Source organism: Lutjanus erythropterus, chromosome 16 (genome assembly GCF_056507025.1).
Source record: "Lutjanus erythropterus isolate fLutEry1 chromosome 16, fLutEry1.hap2, whole genome shotgun sequence".
Classification (NCBI taxonomy): Eukaryota; Metazoa; Chordata; class Actinopteri; order Lutjaniformes; family Lutjanidae; genus Lutjanus; species Lutjanus erythropterus.
Window position 1 is genome coordinate 2,639,546 of NC_139332.1, and position 10,242 is coordinate 2,649,787.

Genomic DNA, 10,242 nt, shown 5'->3' on the forward strand with positions numbered 1-10,242 from the left:
TCATTTATCAATGTTGCAGGTCTAAAGTGATTCTTGCATCAACTATAAAAATGTGTAACCTTTACATGTAATTTAAAAAAGACTCATGAAACCACTGGAGAGGCTGCAGCCCACCACTCTGAAGTATGGCAACAGTACACGTCTGTGGTGTCTGATAAAAATAAATAAAATATAGAAGGATTATTTGGGGAATTTTTCCATTCGCATAATGGATATTAACTGAAGTACTCTATTGTTACCAGTGTCACTTTACAGGTGCTTGTATTGGTACTGGTGGAACTTGAAATATTTGAAATGATGGACAAGATGAACTTTTTCTATACAGTTGTTGTTAATGTCTGCCACTGGGTCAGGTTCTCCCTGAAATCAGATGAAACAAGCCTGTGTTTACATTGTCACAGAAAAAGTTAGAGTGAGTGGCACCATCTCAGATCCAAGTTTACAACAGTAACAGCCTATTTCCTCCAGTAGGGTGCAGTATTAGTATAGCAGAACAACTGTCCCCTGTGGATGAGTTCAGGTTTTGTGTCCTTAAAAGGATATGTCTTGAAAAGAAGGATCTTTCCAGACTGAATGGTACAACAGAATGTCACTGTACATTTTTCCCATCCCATATTGTAACATGAAATAACAAAAATGTAAAATCTTTTGAGTATGAGTGCTTGTCTTCTGTCTGTCCATCCAGAAGGTCAGTATGTCTTGGCATGTAGGACCCTGTGGAGCTTACAGCAGGTGTGTGTGTGTTGGTGTGTGCATGTTACAGCACTCACCTTCAGTCAGTCACTCTGTCCCAGTTAACTCATTTTTTAAATATTTTATTATTTTTGAAGAAATACATGATACATAGCTAAGCAAACCCAAGACAAGTAAAAAGATCATGTAAGATAAAGATTTATTGAAATAAAATGAAAATAAATAAAACCTAATAAAAGTTATTCCTACAGCTGGTAATCACCAATATCTAAATTCATCTCACCATTCAGTCAACACAAAACCAGGCATGTTAGGTTTCTGTCCTGCTGCTCACAGAGGAACATTTAGATCATCTACAAATTCACTGTGCTGTCCCAGTATTCTCTCCACGTGTGTCTGCGCAACATATTTAATAAAAGCACCCCTCACTTTTTGAATCAGGACTTGCTTTCTAAAGATTTCCATGTAGCATCTGCACTTATATTTCTCCCCTGGTCATCCACACCTGAACAGCGGCTGTGTTCCCCTCAGAGGGGCTCAGCCCACAGTTTAGGAACCACTGATCTTTCTCATTCATTGGTTTGATCTGTTGTTTTTTCACTGGCTCCCCATCACATCACTGTCACTTCTGTCCCCTGTTTACAATATATGACTGAAATGAGGCAGCCATGTAGTTGTCTTGTGTCTGTTGGCTTTGTGTCTCTTTAATTTTTAGTTTCTTTTTTTGTCTCTATGCCTGTCTTTGTTGTTGTTTTATGTCTGTTTGTGGTAATTCTGTGGTTATTTTGCACCTCCTTGTAGTTGTTTTATGTCTCTGTTTTAATTTTGTAGTTATTTTATGTGTCTTTGTGGTAATTTGCTGTTTTTTGTGTCACTTTGTAGTTGTTTCATGCATTTTTGTGGTTATATTGTGTTACTTAATAGTCGTTCCACATCTTTTTATCATCATTTGAAAGAACTATTAACTGTTACTTCATACAGACTCTAGCCTCGGGCTCGATCAGTAATCAATCCTAGACGGCGAGGGTGATTCATCCTCCGAGACTGAGGACCGGGTGGAGTTTTCCTTTAAAGGTTTTATGGCTGGAAACTCGGGATGGTATCATGGTGTCTAAAAAAAAAGTGGGTGAAAGTTCACAGAGGGGAACAATGCCGTCTCATGAGATCCACAACAACATCAATTCCAAGCCCCTGGCAACTGACACCATGTACATGGTGTCATGTGACTATCTTTACAAAGAAAACAGCTGTGAAAGTAGAAATTAGGGTAAACATTTTGAATCATTAGCTCCAGTATATAATTTCAAAATCCACATGGAGTCTTCTGAACATATTTCTGTTGTGTTACTGATGTGTGTGTTCAGTCAGCCAGACGGGACCACAAACAGACTCATGTTCTGATGTCTTATTTATTCTTGGAAAGAATGTGGCTCCATGTTGGAACATTGCATTCAGTTCTCAAGACAACAAGAGTTCTGCTAATGAAACACTGTCACAGCACTCACTTGGAAGTGTACAGCTATGTTCCTCATGTGTTTATTGTTCTTGTGAAAGTCTGCTGCAACCCCTCCGTCCTCATACCACTAACAGAAATAGTTCTCTATATCATGCATTCCAATACAGAAGCCCTGCAATCAGTTCCTTAGCAAAATGTAAAATGTTCAGCTCATGCAGCCTATATGAATGCACGGCATATACTCACAGAAAGGTAGTCATACAGTATACTGTATGCATATATGCACATTTCATTTTTTTACTTGCCATTTGTATTTTATTTTAACTCACATCTGTAGTTGCAATCAGGCTTTCTGATGCACCCATTCACTTTCGATTTCTCTCTTGGGGCCTGGAGCAAAAATGAGCTCAATATTAAAGGGATAGTTCAGGGTGGCAAACAGTCAAGGAGGAAATGAGGCAAGGAGGAGCACAGAGTCCTGGATGAAGTCTTAATAGGCCTTTTTGTCACATCTCACCATGGATTAACAAATGTGCCCAACATCTTACAGCCCTGCTTCCCACACAGACTGACCCCCTTATATAAGGTTGGCTGCTCACCTCATCAGGTGGCACATACCATTACCAAGTCCATCACAGATATCCACACACGTACATATACGATAAATATTTACATAAAACCCTTACCAATTTATCGTCACATTTGCTTTGCATACATTTTACCCTATACTCATCAACCTTAAACCTTGTATGCTACTATTTAGTGAGAAATCCATGTGCCTTTTTACTCACTTCACAGGTGAACGATGAGGTTAAACAGCCCAGCATCCCCGCTGTGAAATGCCAGCTCCTAGCACACTGCAACATACAAATCAATAAATACGTGTTAAAATATCTATGTGTGTATTTATTTAACCTGCGCCCTCATATAATCCAAGTCTGTGTAACAATCAGTCATTCTTGTCTATTAATGATACCCACTTCTTTCTAGTAATATCAACCTGACGTTACAGATAGTTCACCCAAAAATGAAAATTCAGTCGTTATCTACTCATCCTCATGTCTGATTGAAGGTCAGGTTTAGTTTTTTAGTCCACAAAACACTGCTGGAGTTTCACAGGAAAACAGTGTTATAAACAAACAATGGAAGTGAATGGTGACCAGTTTTCAAACATTAAAAAACAACAGAATAAAAACATAAAATGTTTACATACTGCTCATCAGGTCCAATCCAAGTCTCCTAAAGTTCCAACATACTGTTTGCACAGCATCACACCACACACACCCAATTCAGACAGTGCGCAAGTGAATGTGAATGTGGCTTCAAGCTAAGGATCTACAGTGAAGATTCAGGCTAAAAACATGGTGTAAATAACATTTTTTTAGTCATTTAGGCATTTTATGTTGTTGTTGTTATGTTATTTTGTTGTTTTTTACATTTAAAAACTGGTTGCCATTCACTTCCACTGTTTGGGAGATTCTGTGATGCTGTTTTCCTGTTAAACTCCAGCAGGGTTTTTTGGACTAAAAAACAAAACCCGGCCTTTAATCAGTATGATTCAGATTAGATAATGACTGGATTTTCATTTTTTACTGAACTATTCCTTTAATACCCCATTCCACTCTGTTGTGTGTGTGTGCTGTTTTTCTATATCTAGCCCCAGATTAACTGTGTGGAAAATCAGGTAAGAAAGCAGGATCTCCATGACCCTCATCATGTCAGTTGATATTGTACTTCAATGGTGCATATTACCACAGAAATGTTTTATTACAGACAGTTGAACCTGAGGCTTTCTGGACTTCAGACTCCTGCCTTGGCCAGTTGGGAATCCAGCCTTGCTGTAAAAGCATATAGAGGGGGTGGATGCCTTTAATGCCAACAGCCCACTTTCACATTCCACATAATGAGTCATTGTGTCAACTGCTGTTTCCAAAGTCATGCATGAACTGTCAAGCTCAGCTTTGAGGTCAGCATGGATGTGAAGGTGCTCACAATCACAGAAAGGTTTAACTTCTGTAGTTCCATGGGAACTGAGAATACTCCATCTCTTTGTGTGGATTATGTAACACAGATAGAGCTGCAGAACATACCAGTAAGTGGTCAGGATTCAACCATAACTATCACTACTTTCAACCAAATAGATATGGTTGCTTGTATTAAGGTGTATTTTGTTTTATGTGGGTGTTAATGCATAAATAGAAAACTGACCATATATATGTGTGTGTGTGTGTGTGTGTGCAAAGTATTGAGCAGTATTATATATATAATGAAATATAAAGAATATTTGCTATGTCAGGTCACTAATACACATACACATGCATATTTATTACAATAATAATCTATGCATCATATTCATACTAAAACTTTACAACTACATTTACAGGGGCCAACATCCATGGTGCTTTTTTCTATAAATTTATGTGTTCTATTAGGACTTGTGTTATAACTAGTGTTATGTACATTCATTATGTATGCATATGTAGGAATGTATGTACAGTATCAGTTAAACGTTTAGACATACTTTGTACATTAATACTAGAGACATCAAAACTATGAAATATGGGATTATGTATTGAGCAAAAAGTGTGAAAACACGGCAACATACTATGTATTTGCTTTTTAAGAATCTAAAGTATAAAATACTCTGGCACACTGTCTTCTGTACTTCCATTAAATCTTTGATAGTGAGTGCAGAGGACAACGGGTGGAGTCTTTTTGCCTTTTATTGTCACCCCATGGTCTACTCCTCCACACCTCTCCACCTACAAGTGTGTAAAAGTTTTTGAAATTTTGATATTTTAGCTTCATCTAAATAGCCACTTTTTGCTTTGATGATATCTTTGCACACTGTTGGTATAATCTGAACAGTTTCTTACAAAAAAAGAACAAAACATTGACTAGTATATCCATAAATGAGATAAGATAGCATTAATCCTGAAGCAAATTCTTGTGCCAGAGAATAGTAAAAAATAAAATATAAGGTGTATAAGGAGTAAATGCAAAAAAAGTAATAAAAAAGTGCCTAATAGAATATAATAAATACAATGAGTGAAATTAAATAAAAGAAAAAGTTGTATTGGCAATGACATTAATAATAATAGTGCAATATTGTACGTGATAATAATGATTGAAAGTAATACTGCATTTGAGGTTGAAGGTAATATAACATATACTAAACGTAATAAATTATAATGATGAAAAGTTAAATTACACCTGACATTGAAAAGTAATGCTGCGCATAACATTGGTAATGTGTGTACGTAAATATGTATATATGTGCGTATGTATGTACGTACGTGTGTGTGAGTGTATGTGCTTTTTGTGTGTACTGATGTGTATCTGTATGTGCATATGTTTTATTTGTATCTGTAACATATTTTGAAACAGTGAAACTAGCCTAATGCTACGCGTCAGGTGGGTTTTCAGGAGGAACACAGTGTGATAATGACACACTGACTGAGTCATTAGTCATATCCAGACTAACCTTCCCTGTTCTCAGTCTGTTTACTACAAATGTACCCGTTTCTGTCCACCTTCAACTTCCTCTGCTCACATCTGCTGAGCACGCTCTACATTCTCCCGTCCACGCGGTGTCCACGCGTCGCTTTTGGTCGCTGATTGGCTAGCGCCGACACAAACAAAGGATTTCCACCAATAGGAGCGCTGTGCACGCGCTGAGCCATGCTGTTCATTCTGGCTGCTCATGGCTCACAGAGGCTGGTCATATAAAACCAGCAGCGTCCTCTTTGTTTACAGCAAAGACAGACGAGTGGAAGTACCAGCTTCCTCACAGAACAATCGCTCTTCAGCGGTTAACTGGAGCAGCTTCAAGTTCAACGCGTTACAGTCGAGTCTTTATCTTTTATCTGTGTTGGATATCCTGAATAAGCAACCATGGTGGCCATGACTAAGAGATTGAAGACCTTCCAGATAATCTTCACGGACCCCAGCAAGACTTTTTACTGCGGCGGGGAGAGGGTGTCCGGCCGGGTGGAGGTGGAAGTAAACGAGGTGACGCGTGTGTCCGCAGTGAGGCTGGTGGGTCTGGGCTGCGCCAAGGTGGAGTACGCTAAAGGCAAGCAGCGATGCAGGCAGGAGGCCGAGTACCTGAGACATGAAGAGGTGCTGCAGCTGGACGACCAGCCCACAGGTATGAACACGGCTGTCACGTTATCACATTATCAGTGGGTCATCCTCTGTAACACATTTGTATCTCTCTGATACATGTGTCAGTGTCATTTTAATGAAGTGCTAGCCAGTTAGCTAATGAAGAAGTAGTGTGCCTTTTACTTAAGTTAAAGCACTAATGTTACAGTGTGTTCATACTGTTACTTTAATATTTTGACTAAAGTAAAAGTGCTAAAATATTACAACTTATTTATACACCACCTTTATTAACACAGTTAAAAAGACCTTTGTGAGAATTTAAAAATTGTGTAAGAGAATAGTACATGAATGAAAGCTATTTCCATCACTGCTTATAGTGAAAGGTCCATTGCTCCTTCTTTTTAGATCAGTGTGAATCATTTCACTGAAATGGAATTCCCATGATTCTCCTTGGTAGACTGGAACTGACTTATAATTATTGCCCTGGTGTTTCCCTAGTTGAATCATGGGACATCCAGGCACACAAAAGACATTAGCCATGTTCAGGCAACCTGTTGCTTAAATCAAGAAAATAATGATGCCATTGATTGATTGATTGAATGACAGGGTTATGAAGTAAATATTCAATTCTCTCTTTTCAGACTCTGATGGGTCAGTCGTCCTGAGGCCTGGCAACAAATATGAGTACAAATTTGGATTTGAACTCCCCCAGCATGGGTAAGACAGAGCTTCTTCATTCAGGAATATCACATGATGGTTCTTCATTGAGAGTACTTTTGGTTTTAATTTTTCTTGCACGTGTTCTCACAGGCAGCTGGTGTCGTCATACAAGGGGAAGTTTGGATATGTCCATTATTATGTGAAGGCCAAGCTGGAGAGGCCGCAGCAGCCCACCCTTGAGTGCAAGAAACCCTTTGAGGTGGAGGAGCCTCTGGATGTCAACACCCCAGACCTGCTGGTGAGTTCGCTGATACTGAATAACAAGTTGTATAATTATTTATTATAATATTTATTATTATTTATTATTATTCCGATTTAAACAGCCAAAGCTCTATTTGAATTTCACATTGCATCTTTAGATACATTTAGTCTTACCTTCTGTTGTCTTGTCAGTCTCCCACAGGTGGCATGAAGGAGAAGAAGGTCACTTGCATGTTCATCCCTGATGGCCAGGTGTCGCTGAACGCAAAAATAGACCGCCGCGGTTTCTGTGAGGGCGAAGACATCTGCATCAACGCAAAGTTCGAGAACACCTGCTCTCGCATTGTGGTGCCCAAGGCCGCCATCATCGCCAAGCACACTTACCAGGCCAATGGACGTACCAAGGTCTTCCGCCAGAAGCTGTCATCAGTGCGTGGGAACCACATCATCTCTGGCATGTGTGACGCCTGGCAGGGAAAGACCATCAGGGTTCCCAAGATCAAACCATCCATGCTGGGCTGCAACATCATCCGGGTGGAGTACGCTCTCATGGTAAGCTGCCAGCTGTGTGGACATGTAGCCAGAGACGGTCTGAAAATTGAACATCAGTGTTAACATTTATGTTTGTCTTTCTTCCAGATTTACATCCACATTCCTGGTAGTGAGAAGCTGATCTTGGAGCTGCCTCTGGTTATCGGGACGGCTGGTCTGGGCAGCCGCAGCAACAGCGTGAGCAGCCAGGAGGGTTCAGTCAGCAACTCCTCGCAGAGCTGGGTGTCCCTCAGGATGCCCTCTGACCCTCCCAGCTACTGCGACGTCACCCGTGACTGCCGCCTGGACCAGCCCCTCACGCCGCTCCTGGACGACTTTGACGGCGACGACAGCCCCATCTTCATGAATGTCTCCTCCTTCCCGTTCCCACCGCCTCCAGCATACACAGAGGTAGGTGTCTCAAAGTAGTTGTTGCAATAACAGGCCTTTTCCTCCAACATGGACCTGGTTCATGCACTAAATGTTGGACTGTCCAAACATTTTCAAAAAACTTGAAAAGTTGATTCCCAGTTCGAACTAAAAAATAGCAGTTTTTCCTCCTGAACCAAAGTGGTCGTGTCATAGTCAGCATTTGGTTCTTTAGATGGCACCAAGGTCCCAAGAATCTTGAGCAGAACTGACTTAAGAACCAGAGCTAATTTGGACAAAAGGACCTGAAATGAATTTCACACTTTCTGTCAATCTGATAAGAAATGACCTTTGCTAACAGGCTATCTCTACTTTTCTTCAGGCTGAAGAGAACGGCAACGCTCGCATGCTGCCAGTCTGCTGAAGTCCAGCAGGGATTCTAGAACTGTGGTCCAGCTCTCAGGGACCGTTCATCTAAAGCACTTGAAAAAGGAGCAGAAGGTCCAAACTCCATAGGAGACGTGTTGTATGGAGAAGTAAAGCCAGGACTGTGGAGAAGGACAGAAAGATGCTCGCCTCTTCTGTCACCGCGCTTCATCATCACCTATGCTGATCCTGAGTCTTCCTCCTGGTGCTCTTCAGGTCATGGACCTGGAGGTCAAGCCACAGAGCCTGTGGCGCGCTACATTTCTGAATAAGCTGTCCCTTCTTGAGACTCGAACTGTCAGGGTCTTGCTGTCCATTCACAGCCACTTTAAGACTTTGTTACTGGGGCCAAACGCTGTATGAGTCAGCCCCAACCCGCTGTGACATCTGTGCTTTTCAGGGGTTTGTCTTTCCTCATCATGCTTTGTCATTCCAGTCAAACCCTGTGTTTTTAAGGGATTTCACTAGAGGAACCAGTCTTTTTATTTAGTCCAGGAATATTGTTGCCTTTGAGAATTAAAGCATGTATAAAGATCTTCCTTTTGATGCTAGTAGAACCTCATGCAGCATCTATATTTTCTTATGTACCAGTGTTTGAAAAGATGTGGTTTATTCCTGTATTTTATTGCACTTTTTGATTGATGCATTTTGCTCTACTACTGCCTATAAAGAGTTTCTTCTTGTTCTGTTTTGTTTGAACAACGTTTGTGAATTTTCTTAAAGTAAAACACTCCAAATTTGTCGGAACCTCACATTTGATTTCCAAACCCCAATAGTGCCAAACATGATCCATTCGATAAACGTGCTCTGATATCATGGGACGCAACTTATGTGAGGAAAATCATTGTATATCTGGTGTACAGTTGTCCTAGACAACATTTCACTGTGAGACGTCCACTGTGGGGGCATCACAGCTTCTGTTCTTTCAGGGCACAAAGAAAATCACTGTTTAAGACTGATTTGTGAGAAAGTATGTTTGCAATGCATCCTTGATACTTATGACAAGTATTTTTTGTATGAAACCCCATGGGTTAGTTTTTTAATAAAGAAATGTTGAAAATATCCAGTGTGTCTGTCTTCTCCTTTGGAACTCTGGTTTCAGATCTTAGCCATCAAGTGCCAGTCAGTTATGCTCAGGCTGTACATCCTGCTTGTGCCTGTCTATGACAGCCACCCTGCTGAACTGTGGCCACACAGGCAGCATTTCTGTCGCAGGGCTGCTGCTGCCAGCCCTTTTTTCTACATTGTGTTTGCAGTAGAGATGTGCAGGGTCTTCTTCATGATGAACAATGATATTGTTGCTAGGTCTAAATAGGTCTCCATTTTTGCACATGTCCATAACTGAAGTAGAATTTAAAAAGAAAATAATAAGCACAACATCAGGAGGTAGTGCAACAAACAGCAGCAACAGCTTTGTAACGTTTCTTTTTCAGAAACAGAACTTAGGAAACAACTACAACACATGACCTCAAATACAGAACACTTTCAAATCACAACGTTACAATGGCAGATGGATCAGTGGTTGACTGTCAGTGCAAACCCCAGACTGCAGAAGAGTTTTGGAGAGAAAAAAGAGCTGTAACCAGAAAGCAGTGTTTTCAGAAAACGAGAGAAGAAGTGCACTGGAGAAAACACTTGCCCTGTCTGTGATATATTTTACAGATATAGACAATTAAACTTTAGTGAAAGGTGTTCTGTTGCTGATATAATGTTGAAATGACCATCAACAGATCATTTTA

The 10,242-nt window shown here is 40.4% G+C and overlaps 1 protein-coding gene across 1 annotated transcript; it reads left to right on the top strand.

Annotated features, from left to right (window-relative positions):
* The first annotated feature begins 5,872 nt into the window (after positions 1-5,872).
* Positions 5,873-9,565, top strand: txnipa (thioredoxin interacting protein a). Its single transcript, XM_084738730.1, has 6 exons — positions 5,873-6,299; positions 6,898-6,973; positions 7,067-7,214; positions 7,370-7,729; positions 7,817-8,119; positions 8,460-9,565. The coding sequence occupies exons 1-6, from the start codon at positions 6,044-6,046 to the stop codon at positions 8,499-8,501; spliced, it is 1,185 nt and encodes a 394-aa protein (XP_084594856.1). The 5' UTR covers positions 5,873-6,043; the 3' UTR covers positions 8,502-9,565.
* The last annotated feature ends 677 nt before the right edge of the window (positions 9,566-10,242 follow it).